The sequence below is a fragment of the Indicator indicator genome, chromosome 8 (genome assembly GCF_027791375.1).
Source record: "Indicator indicator isolate 239-I01 chromosome 8, UM_Iind_1.1, whole genome shotgun sequence".
NCBI lineage: Eukaryota > Metazoa > Chordata > Aves > Piciformes > Indicatoridae > Indicator > Indicator indicator.
The window spans coordinates 34536601-34555220 of NC_072017.1; the positions used below are offsets into that span (position 1 = coordinate 34536601).

Genomic DNA, 18620 nt, shown 5'->3' on the forward strand with positions numbered 1-18620 from the left:
CTGCACAGGGTTGCTGAGTGATCGTGTGGTATGTGGCAATAGCACTATTCTCAGTGGCTGCTTCTCCTGTAGTTGTAACTAGAACCAACATTCCAACATTTTGAGGCTGTGTGATTTTTTTTTTTTTTTTTTTTTTAATGACAAAGCTCATGTGGACAAAGTAATTGTGAAGGTGTACAGGTCAGGTTTATCTTAATACTCATTCTCAAAATAAGAAACCAAAGCACGACTGCCCATTGGAATGGGCTGCCCAGGGAGGCAGTTGGGTCGCTGACCCTGGAGATGTTGAAGAGGAAGACTGGACAAGGCACTTGGTGCCATGGTCTAGTTGATTGGATAGGGCTGGGTGGTAGGTTGGACTGGATGAGCTTGGAGGTTTCTTCCAACCAGGGTGATTCTATGACTCTATTCTGTTCTTGGTGAAGGTGCATTAATACTGTTTATGTGGCGTTAAAAACATTAGTTTCCCAGAAGTCTTTTTTTCAGTATTATGTGAAGGATCTCACTACTGTAGTGCTGCTACTGTTAGAGTTTTCACACTTGAAGACAGTGTTTTTTCCTTACTGCAAGGAGTAATGTAAAAAAAAAAGTTTGATTTATGAAATTGATTCATTGGTTTTTATCATCCTCCTCATGGCTGGCTGAGGTGTTTAATTTGCTAATAGTGTAGTCACCTGTAATGTTCAAAGTATGCAGGTATAGCAGACCTCCTTGAATATCAAACTTAGCTAGGGAGATGTTGAATAGTGACCAAAATAAATAGTGAACCCCAAAAAAAAAAACACAACTGTGAAAATGCTGAGGGGATGTTGATGTTAGTTCTGGGATACCTGGATACCTCTGTTTTGTAATTCTTTGAAAACTCGGGTATAAGCCTACAACAGGCTTATGAATGCCACTGACTCTTTGTATACCGATGAAGAAATCGTAGCATCCAGTCCATTGGTGATACAGACTTGACTCCCCCTCTGGGATTTGTAAGCAATTGTTTCAGGTTTCATTAGCATGAGGGGAAATTCTTGTAGAGCATGTAGTACTTTGTTAAGGCTCTTTCTGCTGAATATATTTGACCTTCTAGAGTCTGCCAACAGGATGCAGACTATATTAGAGGAGTTCTTCATATACTTTTTTTTTTTTAAATGACCACTCAACACATTTCATTGCTAAATGAATAACAAATACAAAAAGACAGAAACATGAACAAAAGCAATCTGACAATGAGTTGTGGATGGGTTTTGAAATACTACCTTGTGCTTTTTTTGGTGTAAGAGAATCCTGTGTAGTATACAAAAGTACACTTGGTTTTGATGCTGTTGCCCCAGCCTTGAAATTGCCTGCATACATTTTTACTCCTCATGTGGCAGGTCCTTAAGTTGCTATATCTTTGCTTTGGTCTAGGGGAAGGTGTTACTTTTTCTCCGGGATCAGAAAAGTATAGACAAAAATAAGAATTCAGATGGCTGTACTCTGGGGTAACATCTATAGTTTTGCTACTTACAGAATTAAGTTCTATTTATGGAACTTCAGTTAAAATGTTGAGCAATATGGAGTAAAGTTGTGTGGCATCTACCTTTGTCAAAACCCTTAGCTGCTATACGGCTTTAAGATTGGCTCTTGCAAGTCAAAGCACTTTAAAGCACACTAGTTACAGTAGAATTTAAACTAAAACACATGCCCTTGTTGAAACTCAGCTTGCTGAGTCATTTGATTTACACAGGTGATGTGTATTTACAGTTTCTTGGTTGGATTTTTGTTTGCCTGATGGAAGTGAAAATTGGGCAATTTAAAAATCAATTTGGGGTTCTTAATGTAACTGTTGACTAAAATGTAGCCCAGTCAAATACCTTGTGTCAAAGCAATATTGGAGTAGGGTGGTGGTGGAATGTTCATTGTCCAAAACACAGTCAAAAATTGCCCTAACAACTTTTCTGGTCAACCATTACTTATCTGTGCTTATTCAAAGACCTGTTCTTCTTGTTTCTTGAATCCTTATACCCAGTGGTGTGGTGAGGTTTTACTCTCTGCCATGGTAATCTGCAGGAGGAGTGGGGTGGGGTGGCAAATGAAGTCATAACTACTACTAAGTCTGTCTTCTGCCACACCAAGGGCTGAGAGTATGCTGGCTAGCCTGTAGGACAACTCATGACTGGGATATAAAGTAGAATTCAAGAAAATAAGAATAAAAAGTGTGGATTCTTAAGCGATAGTCCTGTTCAGGAGACACATGGAAAGAGACTGTCTACAGTTGAAGGAATCAAAGCACAAAGACATTGCTAGGACTAACTGGTATTTATTAACAGCTCTGAGGAAATGTAAAAATAAAATAACTGAGTTTCTAGCAGTAATGTGCAGTTTTTCAACACTGTAATACTAGAAGGTGGAACTCTGATGCAAAAACCAAACTGAGGAACTTGAGAACTAGGGGCACAGGTTAACATGTTGTCTCTACCAGACAAATTAATAGTAATTGTAATAAAGTGTTGATGTGAAGTCTTGCTTTACAGGTTTCTTGTAGTTTTTACGAGTCAGTAATTGATGGGGCTGACCCAAACCAGGAGGGAGACAGTTGGAAAAAACTTATGCTAAGTGATATGGAGTATTCAGGGTACTAAGGTGAGGGGCTAACTGGGGAGGGAAAAAATGGGAGAAAGGCCTTATGAGGTATAGTAACTATGCAGTAAAATGTCAGATGATATTCATTGTAGGTAAAGCCCAAGTGGAAAAGGCAGTCTCATGTTGTCATACAAAATGAGAGGCTTTGAGCAGGCTCTTAGCACTGAGGAATAAGACCATGCAGTACCATGATAACATCAATTTGTTGCTAGGAAGCAGATCAAAAAGCAAATTAAGTACTAGAAATTATTAGAAAAGGATAAGAGAACAAAACAGGACATAATTATGGCAATGCATAAATTACATGGCTCACCCACAAGTTGAGTATCATGTGCAGCTCTTCTCCTGTCATCTCAAAATAGTTATATTAAATCTGGTAAAGGTTCAGAAAAGAGCAGCAGGGGTGACGGAGTTGATTCTTTCCATAAGGCCCAATTAAGTAGGCTGGAGATCTTTAAGAAAACTGGGAATGATTAAATGACTAGAAGTGCAGAGAGCCCAAACAGGTATGGAGACTGACTATGAATTAAACCTAGCAGTAACCAGGTTCAAAACAAACTGGAGGAAGCAGTTCTTTGTACAGTGGCTGGTAAAGACACTGCCAGAAGACCCTGAGGGTGCAAGAAATTGATGATGCCTGAGGCAGGCTGACTGCACACTTGGAAAAGAGATGCACTGCATGCTGATATATAGACAAATCCAATACACCACAAACCACAAGTGCTAGGAAGTAGAATATGAAGGCAGAAGGAAGTACTGTTTATGCTTGATTTCTTTTTGATGTTGTTTTTGCATGGAACTTGTGGTCACTCATAGAATTAGTTACATGACCGTGCCGAAATGATAAACTGACTTCAGTTTAACTTTGTCCCAGTCCTCCAAGGTGAAAACTAAACACTGATAAAAATTAATATCATGCTATTTCAGATAAATCCTAAAACCCACCAATATCTTTAAATTCTCAGATTTTTCGTTACAGGGATAAGCAAATTTTTGCAAACCTATGGTAGTCATGTGAATTTTCAGAAATGTCTTTAATAGCACCATAAACCTATAAAAATGTCCCATTCAAGTGTCTCAAATTAAGAATAAAGCATTAAAATCCTTGAAGCATGAATTCTAACGCATTAAATAATACACATCTAAGTCAAAGCATGTTCTGGCTTGTAGAATTTTCTTCTTCTTGGAAGAAAACTTATTTCTCAGTAAAGCTATAGCACTTTAAAATCTTTCTATAAGGGGAAAGGAAAAAAAAGATATATTTTTCAGTTACTCTAAAGGCTCTTTTATTAATATATTTATGTAAACTGAAAACCTCTTAGAGGAGTTGTTCTTTGAATGCTAGTTCTGTATTGGGAGTTTGATAACAGATTCTGTAGCACTAGTATTCAAAGGACTTTTGTAAAAGAGGGTGGAAGGTGTTTTATAAAAGCAAAACTGTTCTTTATGAAAATTTTGTTTCCATATACAGATAGTTATTTGGAAGAATTTCCTACTCTCCTTCACTGTGCAGCCAGATTTGGATTAAAGAACCTTGCAACATCTCTGCTCGATTGTCCTGAGGCCATGTGGGCTTGCAAAATAACCAACAAATATGGAGATGATCCAGCAAGTATTGCTGAGAAGCATGGGCACAGGGAACTAAGAAAGTTAATTGAAGAATCATCAGTAAGTCTATATGGTTTTATAAATATCATCTATAACCAGTGAACTATGATATTGTGCTACTGAGATCACACAGTATCACTTCTTGCAAAGCCTAGGATGCTGTAGTTGTTCTTTCTCAAAATATTACACTCCCCCTGCTGAAGGAAGTGGGGTCAAAATGGGCTCCACAGCCATTGTCGTTGTGCACTGTCATAATGGAGATGAGAGGGTTTGTGCTGCTTGAATTTTAAGCACATAATGGAAGGAGAACAACAAATCAGAATACCTCATGTGGCCTGGCCAGGTTGATGCTTTCAGTGTCCAAACAGTGGTCATATTGTAAGTAGTGTGGGCCAACAGGCTAGAGTAGGAGATAAAGGCTTCTTTAAAAGTCACTTTAAAAATGACTCTGAACTCTTGGGATTGCCATACTTCAGCTTTCAAAGAGTGGTTGTCCTGCCTTGAATGTCTATTCCACTGTGAAGGAAAGCTAACTTTTACAACCCTTTGTTAGATGGAGTAAATCTTTCTGCTGCTGGGTGTGCAGAAGGGGTTGAGGGTGATAGTTCCCTTTCCACACAAAAGATGATAATGGAATAAAGGTCTGTGTATAGCTCTAGCATGCAAGCTACTGCCAATAAAATCTAACAGAATCGGCAGTATAAAAATCAATATACTGTAGTAACATCTGAGAGCTTCAACTGATTTTAAGTCTTTATTGTGCGAACTATACTACAAGCAGAGATGATTTGCTGTGCCCCATAAATTTTAAAGCCTAGAGAACAAATGAGGACAATGATATATTGTATTATAGACAGAATCTGAATATTGGCGTAAGTAAGCCTTTGTTGTGAAGCCCCAGTGCAGCTTCACTGATGGTGTGATTATTTTATTGTTTATTTTTGTGTGTGATGTCAGACTCCATGTTCTGGTAAGAACAGACATGTAAGAGAAGAAAATGAGGGGTGAGAGAGCCACAAGTTTCACTTTTCTGTGTACCAAATATCTTGATGTAAGTGTAGATGTAAGACCAAGGGTGGCATTTGAAGAAATATTAGATCCTGGCTTCACAGATCATGTAAGGGAGAATGTTTTTCATGACTGAAGAGGAAAAGAAACCTAGGGGTAGCTTAATGTAAAAAGAGATGCCATAAGGAATGGAAACACTGGCAGACTGAAGCTAGTTGTTTAAGGTCTAGAGCAAGGACATAGGATTGGTCAATTTTTTTGTTTGATTCAGTTGGTGTCTAATGTCAAGGTTACAGAGAGGCATAGGAAGAAGTGAAGGCAAGTGATCAGTGTGGCACTATGAAGTATGGCTTTAGCAGGGTTTTATGAGCAGATTTATTTTCCATGTGTTCAAGGGGAAGAAAATTGTATACTTTAGAGCCTAAAAGTAAGGCACTTTGGCAGTGGTCAAGATGCTGAATAAGAATCTGCTGTTTAATTTCTTGTTGTTGAACAACTATTGCTGCAGGCTCTGAAAACACTGAGTGGGAGAATATCTGCAAAGCAGGTATTTCTCCTTTTCTAATACTGTTAAAGTTTCCATAGTTAATTTATCATGCAGAATGGTAATGGTTAATTTCATAGGACATTTTTCACATTAATGTTGTAGAAACTCAACCCCCTGCACTTCACATGTGTCTTTCTTGTGTGCTCTATATCGGATTGGAGACTTCAGAAAAGGAGTAATTTTATTTTTTATCATGGAAGAGAACCACAGAACTGTCAGGGTTGGAAGGGACCTCAAAGATCTCATCCAGTTCCTACCCCCCTGCCATGGCCAGGGACACTTTGCACTAGATCCGGTTGCTCAGAGCCCCATCCAGCCTGGCCTTAAACACCTCCAGGGATGAGGCTTCTACCAGCTTCCTGGGCAACCTGTTCCAGTGTCTCACCACCCTCATGGGGAAGAATTTCTTCCTAACATCCAATCTCAATCTACCCACTTCTAGTTTTGCTCCATTCCCCTTAGTCCTATCACTACCTGACACCCTAAAAAGTACCTCACCAGCTTTCTTGTAGGCCTCCTTCAGATATTGGAAGGCCACAATAAGGTCTCCTCAGAGCCTTCTTTTTTTCCAGACTGAATAACCCCAACTCTGTCTCCATAGGAGAGGTGCTCCAGCCCTCTGATTATCCTCTGGCCCTTCTCTGGACACGGTCCAGCACATCCGTATTCTGCCCATAACAGGGGCTCCAGAACTCAAGGTGGGGTGCCACCAGAGTGGAGTAGAGGGGGAGAATCACCTCCCTTGCCCTGCTGGCTACACTTCTCTTGATGCAGCCTGGGATACGGTTGGGTTTCTGTGCTGCAAGAGCATGCTGCTGGCTCATATTGAGCTTTTTTGTCTACCAGCACCCCCAAGTTCTTTTCTTCATGGCTGCTCTCAAGCCATGGGCAGTGACCCAGCCTATATGGGTGTCTGGGATTGCCTCAACCCCTTGCACTTGGTCTTATTGAACTTTATGAGGTTGGCTCAGGCCTACTTCTCCAGCCTGGCAAGGTCCCTTTGGGTGGATCCCTTCCCTCTAGGGTGTCTGCTGCACTACACAGCTTGGTGCTGAGGGTGCCTCCATGCCCCTGTCTGTGTCAGCAATAAAAAAGTTAAAACAAGGCCAGTCCTTAGAAACACACTCATTCAACCTCATGCTGCAGTTTGGGGCTTCTGTCAGAGGAGACTTGAGCACACATGGTACAAGCAGACTATAACTGATATTCATGGAGAGAGTACCTTGTGGTTCTGTAGTCTTTCTACATTTTGGTGGACTTTGAGTGGTGAAAAGCAGTGTTGTGAGGGTAATAAAAAGAAAAAAACTAAGAAGCTCACAAAGTATGTGCATACCTAGAGTTTATTAATCTAAAACATGGATTTATAATGGCAACTCTGACTTTATACAATGTAATTTTTAATTAAAACTCCTCTTTCCTGCTATGTATCTGCTGTTGTTTGCATGTGAACAGTTATTGATTGTTCTCTGCTCCTGATGACTGCTGTCCCAAATGTGAAGACTTGTATTAGCACTGAAGTAAGAGCAACTCTCCTGCCTTTGTAAGTGTGTGAAGTCTGTTTAGGACGTGCCACTGTACCTCTCATTGCAGTAGTAAGTCAAGCCACTTGAATCAACTCAACATGAGTCAGGATTGGAGCATGCTTCAAGTCTACCAAATGTGTAATATGGTATTCTAGAAATGTTAGCTCCAACCACTGGAAGAAAAATGGCTGATCTGTGTCCCCTTTAATAGTGCACTTAAGAACAAAGCCACTTACTATACTTCTGTACTTGATGGGAGTGTGGAAAGAAGATATTTGCATGGCTTTGAGCCAAGCAAAATTTAGTTTAATCACATTCCAGGAACTTCCTGTTCTGGTTGGGATATTGAAATTGCTTGTTACTACAACAGAAGTACTTTTGTACTTGGCATACCTCACACTGTTTTAAAACTTGTTACCTGTGTTTTTCCATTCCTTTAAGGAATAGCCCCAAAATATGCACAGTAATTCATCACTTCTATCTTAAAGAGCAGTTGGGTTCCAGAAAAATTAGTGTATTAAAACATAGATAAAATTTGTTCCAAAACATAGATAAAATTTGTTCCAAATTGGAAGTCTTTCATTTGCCTTTGTGCTGGACAGTCCTTAAGGGAGTAAGAATTCCCTGAGATGGTTAGAGAGATTGAAAGCAACAAAATAAGTGGCAACATCACAGCTACTATTTCTACCTACCTTCCAGATGAAGACTTTGCTGTGCAGTCCTTTTTGGTGGCTGGTAAGCAGTTCTGTGTTCAAGGCAGCTTCACTGGTAAGCCCCTTTAGCTTCCATGTCTAGAGGCTTGCTGGAAAGATGCTCAGCACTCTGTTGGCAAAAGTGAGCTGTAGTTGCTGGCTGATTTGCAGATTGTATCATCTGCATGGCACAAGTTCCCTCCCTTGTTTAAAGGGAAAGCTTCTTGTTTGTAGCTGGATACCAACAGTGTTGACATGCAAGTGGTACAACCACAGAAAATGGATCCAGAGTGTCTGCTGGGGCATAATGGGAGCTGATCTCCTGGCTGGTGTCAAAACAAAGCACAAAGGGAAGATCAGGTAACATGTGACATGCTTCTATTGATACAGCTGTATGAATGGAGGGGGAAGAGATTTTTTTTTTCCCCTTTTGGCTTTGGTGTTATAGGAAGGGTTGTTAAGTAGTAGAATATCATACCCTCTAAGAACCTGCATAAATGTGTGCGTCCCGAAGTGATAGTATCAGCCTTCTCTGTCAGAAAGCCTGAAGGATGGCCAAGGAATCAGGTCCAGCCAACATGGATTTAGGAAGGGCAGGTCCTGCCTCACCAACCTGATCTCCTTCTATGATCAGGTGACCAGCCTGGTGGACGTGGGAAAGGCTGTGGATGTAGTCTACCTGGACTTCAGCAAGGCCTCTGACACTGTCCCCCACAGCAAACTCCTGGCCAAGCTGTCAGCCTGTGGCTTGGACAGCAGCACTCTGCACTGGGTTAGGAACTGGCTGGAGGGCCGAGCCCAGAGAGTGGTGGTGAATGGTGCCACATCCAGCTGGCAGCCTGTCACTAGTGGTGTCCCCCAGGGATCAGTGCTGGGCCCCATCCTGTTCAATATCTTTATGGATGATCTGGATGAGGGGATTGAGTCCATCATCAGTAAATTTGCAGATGACACCAAGCTGGGAGCAGGTGTTGATCTGTTAGAAGGTAGAAGGGCTGGACAGATGGGCAGAGTCCAACAGGATGGCATTCAACAAATCCAAGTGCCAGGTGCTGCACTTTGGCCACAACAACCCCATGCAGAGCTACAGGCTGGGGTCAGAGTGGCTGGAGAGCAGCCAGGTGGAAAGGGACCTGGGGGTACTGGTTGACAGGTGCCTGAACATGAGCCAGCAGTGTGCCCAGGTGGCCAAGAGAGCCAATGGCATCCTGGCCTGCATCAGGCATAGTGTGGCCAGCAGGAGCAGGGAGGTCATTGTACCCCTGTACACAGCACTGGTTAGGCCACACCTTGAGTACTGTGTCCAGTTCTGGGCCCCTCAGTTTAGGAAAGATGTTGAATTGCTGGAGCATGTCCAGAGAAGGGCAACGAGGCTGGGGAGAGGCCTTGAGCACAAGCCCTATGAGGAGAGGCTGAGGGAGCTGGGGGTGTTTAGCCTGGAGAAGAGGAGGCTCAGGGGACACCTCATTGCTGTCTACAACTACCTGAAGGGAGGTTGTAGACAGGTGGGGGTTGGGCTCTTCTCCCAGGCAACCAGCACCAGAACAAGAGGACACAGTCTCAAGCTGTGCCAGGGGGAGGTTTAGGCTGGAGGTGAGGAGAAAGTTCTTCACAGAGAGAGTGGTTGGCCATTGGAATGTGCTGCCCAGGGAGGTGGTGGAGTCCCCATCCCTGGAGGTGTTCAAGAGGGGATTGGACGTGGCACTTGGTGCCATGGTTTAGATAGTCATGAGGTTTAAGGTGACAGGTTGGACTCGATGATCTTTGACGTCTCTTCCAGCCTTCTTGATTCTATGATTCTGTTCCTCAGAAAAGTCTCCTTTCTGCTGAACTGAGGAAAGGTTGGACCAGATGATCCTTGGAGTTCCTTCCAACCTGGCATTCTGTGATTCTGTGAAATGAGCCTTTCAGGTTCAGTTGATCCAGCTGATGGCTTAAATGCCAGTAAGAAAGGCCTTGTTTTCATTAGCCACAGGCTGGAAATGCATGTGTTCAGTTACAGTTCCTATAATAGGTAGTACCTTGGTAAGCTGCAGTTGTGTGCTCAGATATTGTAGGTGTTTGTCTTTTCCGTATGTTCTGTCCCTGAAAGCTACTTTGACACTAGTTTTCCTTATTGCCAGCTATAGTTTTCTAAGCCTATTTTTAAGCTCTGTCCTCACAAATTAGAGAAATCACTTAAGCTCTTATCTGACACACAAAGGAAGACTTTAAAAAACAGAAAAATTCTAAGCATAAGGTGACTGATAAGGTCACATTGATGATCAGTTTAGACATTTGTGTTTGGTATGGGCATAGTTCTGTGTTCCAGCACTTTGGGTTTGCTAATTTCTCCCTTCTCTTACTAAAAAATGTGTTTGAATGTGGTGTCATAGTCAGGAAGATTATTGTGTACCACTTTTAGTATTCATCACAATTTCTAAGAAAAATACAATTCATAGTGTTCTGTTGGTTAATACAAATAACTTCTGATTGTTAGCTTTGGCTTTTAAAGCAGATTCCTAGGGCTGACATAAATGCCATTTAAATATAAAAATTGAAAAGGTCCTTGTGTGTTGTCATTACCATCAGGACAGCACAAATTCATTTTTATTTTCAAAATACCTTCTAACGTTTCAGAATTGTTTGTCTGGAATCTAAGGCAGAAAATGCAAGTTGATTGAGCTTTTTTAACCTGCCCAAGCCAGACTTGTGACAACCCATGACAAAGCAGTGGACTGATGGAAGAATCTTCTTTCTCTGCCACCAGGAAACTCTGCCTGGATTTGGTTTTTAATATAATTTTCTGTTTACCTGCTTCAGGCATCCCTTAGGCAGCTATTCAGAATATAATATGTATTTAATTTGGTTTGTACTGGTGAAGCTCCTTTGGAATTGCATAGATGAGAGAGTGCCTTGGACAGGCCTTTCACAGGAAACTTGGGTTTTTTTATAGGAGGGTTGCATCAATTCCTTTCTAGCTCTGTTGAAGTACATCCTGCAAAACCTAGATCCAGAGCTACTGAATGCACTGGTGTTAGCAGTTCCTTCAGTAGCACAGAGAAGCATAATCATATATGTGGTCATAATTTTCAGTTGGAACCTGTCTCATGGAAGACATATTTTTAGATAAGTTGGGGGAGGGGGAAGAAATTTTTGGTTCTGAAATGCCAAGTTCTATTTGTGTATGTCTTAACCTACATGCCTGCCCATCCTTATAAGATTAGGAACTAATCCATCATTGCACACCTCTACCCTCTCATCTCTGTCTCACTTTGAAGTGAATGGTTGAACCAGAGTACAGAATTTTTTCAAGTATCTTCAACTTGATGAAATGAAAAAGAATCTCCAAGAGCATATTGTGGAAATTGAGGGTACTTTGTTCCTCAGGAGTTTTATATCAAAAGAATCTTACCTGGCTTGGTAGCTATTATTGCCAAATGAAATCTTTAGACAGCAGGAGTCCTTTCAATGAGGATTCTCATGATTTGCTAGAGAGTTCTATAATCTTATCAGGAATTACCTTTTTTTGAACACAGAAGTATTATTCTTACATTTATGTACATTGTGTTTCTGTAAAGGGTATATGATATGGCAGACCTCCTCAGCATGGAACTTGTAGGTGTTTTTAGTCTGGTTGCAGTATCTTGCTGAGCTATTAATTTTCTGCTGGAGAAGACCATATGTAGAAAGATGAAGTGGATCTATATTAAATAATTTTAAATTAAATTAATCTGATTGCTATCAATATTTGTTTAATTACTTGAAGTGCTACTGTAGTATTGCACTGGCCCATAACTCATTACTTTCAAATAGCTGGAAGAGTATGTGAAAGAGAAGAGGATTAGTCTGGTTTCTGCAATCTGTGCTAATCCACTAGTGACTCCTCAGTGAAGCATGCTGGGATTTTATCCTTGCCATGATATCTTAATCATAGAATCAGTAAGGCTGGAAAAGACCTCTCGTATCATAAAGTCCAACTGTCAACCCAACACCACCGTGCCTACTAAACCATGTTCTGAGGTGCCATGTTTACACATTTTTCTAACTCCTTCAAGGATGGTGACTCCATCACTGCTCTGGGCAGCCTGTTCCAATGCCTGATCAGTGATCTGTAAGGAATCAAACTCTTGTCATATCTTAGAAGTTGTTGAGCACAAGGTTAGATAGCATGTCAACAACACCTTTCTTCAGCCACTTAGAGTAAAAAAAAGAAGCCAGAAAGAAGAAAAAAAAACAACCAAACAAAAAAAAATCCAACCAAATCACAGAGCAAGACTGTAATAAGAGGTTTTAGATTCATGAGAGGAAATAGAGGCAAATTAGGAGGGGAAAGGAGCTGCCATTGTGGTAAATAAAATCTATGAGCAAAAAATACCTACCTTTTGAAATACTTTGTGAGGCTTGAAGGGAGCTTCTTGATCTCAGAGCCCTAAGAAAAAAACAGGTGGAGAAGCAAGAATTAATGAACAAAGTTACGTAAGAGGCTTGCTGTGTCCATAGTAATATGAAGATTCAGAACTCTGCACAGATCTAATAGTGATTTGCCAGACTTTCTTACAGCTGTAATTTATTGCTTAATTACAAAAAGTCTTTCAGCTCTACATCAATAGAATGACCATTAGGGAAAGACATTTCTCAAAGCTACCAAGCCCATTATACGGAAACTGCTTAAGAAAATCCATTTCTGTCCTGCATAGTGTTAGTTCTGTTTAATACACCCATGCACAGTCTTAATTTGTAATTCTGTCTGAGGGCTTTGCACAGAAGGCATATTCTTTGTTTTACCTTCTGTTCTTTCTATCTCTGTATATTGTTTTACAGTAAGTGATTCAGCACTCCATTCCTGGGACTATAGGGTGTCTAGTAGTAATAATTTCCTCTTTGCCAAACTGAGAGGAACATGCAGCAATTTACATACATATGTTTACTTCCATGCAGAAAGCCACTGTGTTGATAGATTGCTTTATAATACACATGTAATAACCATTGTGATGGCTACAATTGAAATTGCATGCTCTGTCCTACAGACATGGGCACCCTTGCTGAACCCCGTGAGCTACATGCCAGAATTTTGATATGGATGGCAGCAGCTGTGTATGTAAGGCTCAGGCCTGGGAGTTGTTCTCGGGCAGAAGTTGTTAATAGTTCTCTACAGCTCTTACTGTGAGTGTGAGATGTATAACTTAATTATCACATGGAGTACTGCATCCAGCTCTGGAGTACTCAACACAGGAAGGAAGTGGACCTGATGGAGCAGGTCCAGGGAAGGGCCACAAAGATAAGCAGGAGACTGTAACACCTCCTCTATGAGGACAGGCTGAGCGATCTGGGGTTGTTCAGCCTGGAAAAGAGAAGGCTCTGGGGAGACCTTACAGCATCTTCTAACACTTGAAGGGGGCCTACAAGAAAGCTGGTGAAGGACTGTTTACAAAGGCCTGTAGTGATAGGATGAGAAGCAAGGGCTTTACATCAGAAAAGAGTAGATGTCAGGACCAGCTCTTTATCATGAGGGTAGTGGAACATTGGAACAGGTTGCCCCAGGAGATAGTTGAGACACTATCCCTGGAGATGTTCAGTGTCAGGCTCTGCAAGGCTCTGGGCAACCTGATCTAGTGGAGGATGTCCCTGCTTGCTGCAAGGGGGTTGGACTTCTAGCCCTTAACCACTCTGTGATTCTGTGATCATAGCGCACTCTGATGATGCCAATCTTATGAGATGCATTGCCTTGGTTTTACTTGCTCCTGAGATTTCAGCTTACTTTGCTGCTCCTGTATGGTCTCAAAGTGACCTGGGAGCCATTTTTTAAAGATTAGAGAACTGCTTAAGACCTGCAGTTGGCCACCTGTGACCTTCTGAATTCCAGCAGAGTTAATCCCTTGTTAATAAATACGAGTTTCTGAGAGCCACAAAACTGAAAGTAGGAAGGAAAATCTCCTGCCATAGGGAAGACACTAGCAAGTTCCCTGCAGGCTACATAGGAAAACAAATCCGTATCTGTACCGGGCATGGAAGTAAATGTAAGTGTATTTCCAAACTAGATCACTTAAATTTTCAAAGATCTTTTTAAATGAGATTATTTTTTTAATTGCTGCCAGTTGATAGCATGTGCTGCCTTACATCAATAGGTCAAAAGACTGAACAAAAGTTTCTGTGGAGAATTGATATTACTGCAAGGTGCTTTCCAGAGGTGCTTTGCCAAGGAAAAGAAATTATAGGTGACAAAATCTAGTGCCTGTGTATAGATATACAGTCATTTCTGGCCAGATTGTCCTAGGGACACCTGTCATCAGTGACAACATAATTAGTAAAGTTGTAAAAGCTAGTGATTTTTTTTTTTTTTTTTTTTTTTTAGATTTTTGTTCCACTTTTCAGAAAGTTAAACAAGACAGGTCTTGATGCAGGCCTGAGCTAACCATGCACATGCAGAATAAGAAACAAAAACCACCTTCTTGAAAATCCAAGATAGATAATTTCAGGATGTTGAAAGCAATCATGATTGAGATTGTTAGTGAGAAATGTTCACTTCCTTTCTTCCAAATCATTAGTTTAAGAAATTAAATATAACCTATTCTTTATGTTTATTAAATGCACTTATGTAATGCAAAGGAAAAGATGATATTTCTTACTAGTTTTTATGTAAATAAAATGACAAGCAAGTGTGCATATACAGTGCATTGAGACTGCAGTGTGGTGTAGCTCATGTGTTTAGACAGAGCTTGGACCCTCAATGAAAGAGGCTTCTGTCACACTCTTGACTGAATCACTACCAAAGAACAAATAATGCACAGTTCCAGGAGCAGAATGTTCACAGCGGTCAGGAATCACTTAACTAGAAGAAGTAGTTAAAAGACTTAACTGGACTTGAAAATCTCTAGAAAAAACATGTGGAGTTTTAATATGATTCACTCTGTGACTGCAAGCAGTAGATGCCAGAAAAAAAACAGTAGAACAAGGGCTTTAAGCCACCTTGGAAAAAATACATCCATTCCACAAGCAGAAATAACATACTTAAGGCATAAATGAGCAAAACCACATCTCCATCAGAGCCAAAGTTTTAACTGCCTACCACAGCAGAAATGCAAAAAAATAGAGATTTGGAGCTGAAGGAGATAAAAGGATTTGCGCTTACTTGGAACTGAGAATTTGTTCATAGGGAATTCTTATCTGGCTTTTTCCACCAGCAACTGAACATCACCTGGGTGAAAACATACATTGGACAAGGTATGCTCATTTCAGCTGGAAGAACTGAAAATGATCACTGAAGTGTCTGGAGTTCTGAGATACTATGACTATGAGCATGAAACTAAGTTACGTTGTGTGATGCCATGTGCTTACAGGCCTATGCTCACAATTTGTGGCTTATGTTAATATGGCTAGTGGCAAAAGTAAATGTTATTATACCAAACAAAGGGCAAGGATTCCAACAAATTAAAAATACTAATAGTCCTTTGAAAAGCTTGTGTTAAGTGAAATGGATCAGAAATGTCTTTGTTGCTGTGTCAGTGTCAGAAGTCAGTGAGGGCTCGGGGGAAGGCTAGCTATGAATTTGAGGTCTGAACATGGTACATAAGTCTTTTTACCAAGTAAAAATTGAAAACTCTGCATTGGATTTAGAGCAATTGAACTCTTAATCAGTGCAAAAAGGTCTATGGGGGATTTGTGGCTAGTAATAATGGCAATAGCACAAAGCAACAAAGGTTGCATGTTTCAGATTATTACTTCTTCACTTCTTTAATGGGATAAAACTTGAATTTGGGTCGATATGTTGTAAAGTATGTGAAAGAATACAAATATGTTTAGGAACAGGGAAATCACAAAATTAACCAGGTCGGAAACGAACTTCAAGATCGAGTCCAACCTGTCACCCAACACCATCTAATCAACTAAACCATGGCACCAGGGACAAAGATTCCACCAGGCAGCCCACTCCCATGGCCAGTCACTCTTTCTGGGGAGAATTTTTCCCCAACATCCAGCCTGAGCTTTCCCTGGTGCAGCTTGAGACTGTGGTGAGACTGTGTCCTCTTGTTCTGTCACTGGTTGCCTGTGGGAAAAGACCAACACTCACCTGGCTACAATTTCCCTTCAGGTAGTTTTAGACAGCAATAAGGTCTCCCTTGAGCCTCCTCTTCTCCAGGCTAGAGAACCCCAGCTCCCTCAGCCTCTCCTCATAGGGCTTGTGCTCCAGACCCCTCACCAGCCTTGTTGCCCTTCTCTGGGCACATTCAAGCATCTCAGCATCTTTCTTAAACTGAGGGGAAAATATGTGGCAGAGGAGGCTGAGGTATTTTATGCTTGTATTGAATGAATCATGTGGTTGGAAGTATAGCTAAGACTTTCCATGTGTGTCAAAAATATAGGCCAGGGCAAGTGAAAAGATTAATTGCTGATCATTTGTGAAGAATTGGCTCTGTAGAGAAAAGTAGACTCAGGTTTGTTTATGTTGCTGGGGGCAGGGGGAATCATGCGTGCTCTATTTTTATTCTATTTTCTGACATCTTCAAAAGATCTTTGAATAGCTGTGCTGGTTTGAGGCCAGCCAGAACATCTCTTGCCCCGAAAGGGACAAAAGAATGACACATGCAAACGGATTGGAGAGTGGTGGAAAAAGTTAAAATGGAAAAACGAATTGGTGAAGCTACAGAGAACTACAAGCTACAAAGCATAGTGACAAAGAGTATCCCAAAGCATACAGAACCCCTCACAGAATTCCCAAAAGCTTCCCAGTCCTCCCTTCCTCCCACCTGAGGGTCTACCCAACCCCTCAGGGCTCTTCCTTCCCCCCCCTCCTACTGCTAGGCAAGTCTCAGGCTGGCCAGGTCTGAGACTGCCCCCCCTCCATTCTCCTCCTGGCATTAGGCCTAGACAGGCCTAAGAGGCCTTGAGGATACTCCCCCGGCATTACCCGATAAGAGAGGACATCTCCCATGGGAGCAGAGGGAAGAAAGAGGAAGAGAATGACTCTGCAGATGGCCTTATAGGGCGCAGGATTTATGGGTAGAAATACGCCATTTCCTGTGTCCACCCCTCTGGGTGGGCACCCAGGACACCAGAGGTGTATCTCATGTAGCAGTGGCAGGGGGCACCCAGCCTAAACTGCCACAATAGCTCTCACAGCAAATGTAGAAAAACTACTAATTGAATGTATCAGCTTCAGATATTGCTGGCTAACACTATATTTCACCTAATGTATGACAACTGATCATAGTTATGCTGGTAGCGATGAAAGGCCCTGCAATTAGATACAGGTTTAAAAGTTTGAGTGCTGATACTTAGAATTTTTGTTCTTAAAAGGCTAGTGAAAAATGGTGTGAAAAACTAGCTGCATGCTGACAGGCTGCAGAATTGTAGTTGGATCTGGATTAAATCCTGTAAACTGGCAGAATAACTCAAATCACAAATTGTTACCTTCTGTAAGCAGAAAGGTACTCTTGATAGCAGAGGACATTTGCTGTGAATGTGAAAGGCCACAGCAACAGGGAGCTGTCAGAACTCAACATGAATTTGTGGTCTACCAGCTCTCTACATAAGATTGTATTTAGAGTGGTTTTAGTCTTTTCAGATTGCCATGTTTTCACCAAAAAAAAAAGAAAAAAAAAAGAAATAGTGGACTATTTTGCAGACTAATAGGAGATTACCATAAAAAGCTGAGATACCAAAACTACATTGAACCCATCCAGAAGAAAGATATCGATTGTTGCTACCTAACAGCAACAATGTTGAAGCAACATATTTTAGACTTGCAAATGTACCCACATTTACATAGAACCATGTGAAGTATTTGAATGTTGCCAGTTTGTTAATAAATTGGTTTTAAGAATGTTAATTGCCAAGAACCCTAGCTTCATTATGCTCATTTCAAACATTTCCCCTGACGTTCTGTGAGGCTTGAATTCATCATAGCCTCAATAAGTTTGTGAGTCATTTTTGATATTCAGAATTGTAATTTGACCTTTCTTTTGGGTTTCTCTAGTTACAGCTATTTCAATTTCTGATACTTAATAGTTGGGACATTTTATTGTGTTCATTATAACTCTGTAAGCAGTGAAATGCTAATTTAATGCTGTGAGTTTGTTTAGATAATAGCTCTCAATTAACGTGCAGGTTTTTCTGATTGGAGGAAGTTTTGTCTTAGATTGGTACAAAAATTGTTACAATGGTCTTATAACTGTTACTGATTCTATTGGTACTACACCAAACTCATATAATGTACTGACTTACAGGATGGGAATGTGGGTAACAATTGTTCCTGAGTGATTTGGGGAGTAAATGCTTCCATGGTTACTGATTTCTTCATTTTTTTGGTCTCAGCGTTGAGGGGAAATACATATGAACATCCCTGTCTTTTAAATGAGTGTCAGTAGTGCAATTTAACAAAATTACTCTAGTCTTTGGCTCATAACATTTGCAGTTTTGTGGATTTAGTGAAACATTTTGTAATTTTGAAGTTGTCCTTGGTGATGTCCTTGAGGTGTTGCTTTAGGTGTATTCACATATCACTGTAGCTTGTATGTAAAAGTACATGGTGATCTTTCTTAGAGCTCAGACACACAAAACATCATGCATTAAAATAGGATATTATGCATAGCAAATAGAATTATCTCATGTTACAGAAATCTGTTAGTATTTGTCATCCTATGTATCAGT

At 40.9% G+C, this 18620-nt stretch overlaps 1 protein-coding gene across 1 annotated transcript in view; it reads left to right on the forward strand.

The window, feature by feature from the left end:
- The window catches only part of BANK1 (B cell scaffold protein with ankyrin repeats 1), a gene marked incomplete at its 5' end in the record, with an annotated part of 142586 nt that overhangs the window by 45498 nt on the left and 78468 nt on the right, over positions 1 to 18620 (forward strand). The window contains one exon of the mRNA XM_054382960.1: positions 4085 to 4281. Within this exon, the coding sequence (XP_054238935.1) occupies positions 4085 to 4281 (197 nt within the window). The remainder of the gene's footprint in view (positions 1 to 4084; positions 4282 to 18620) is intronic.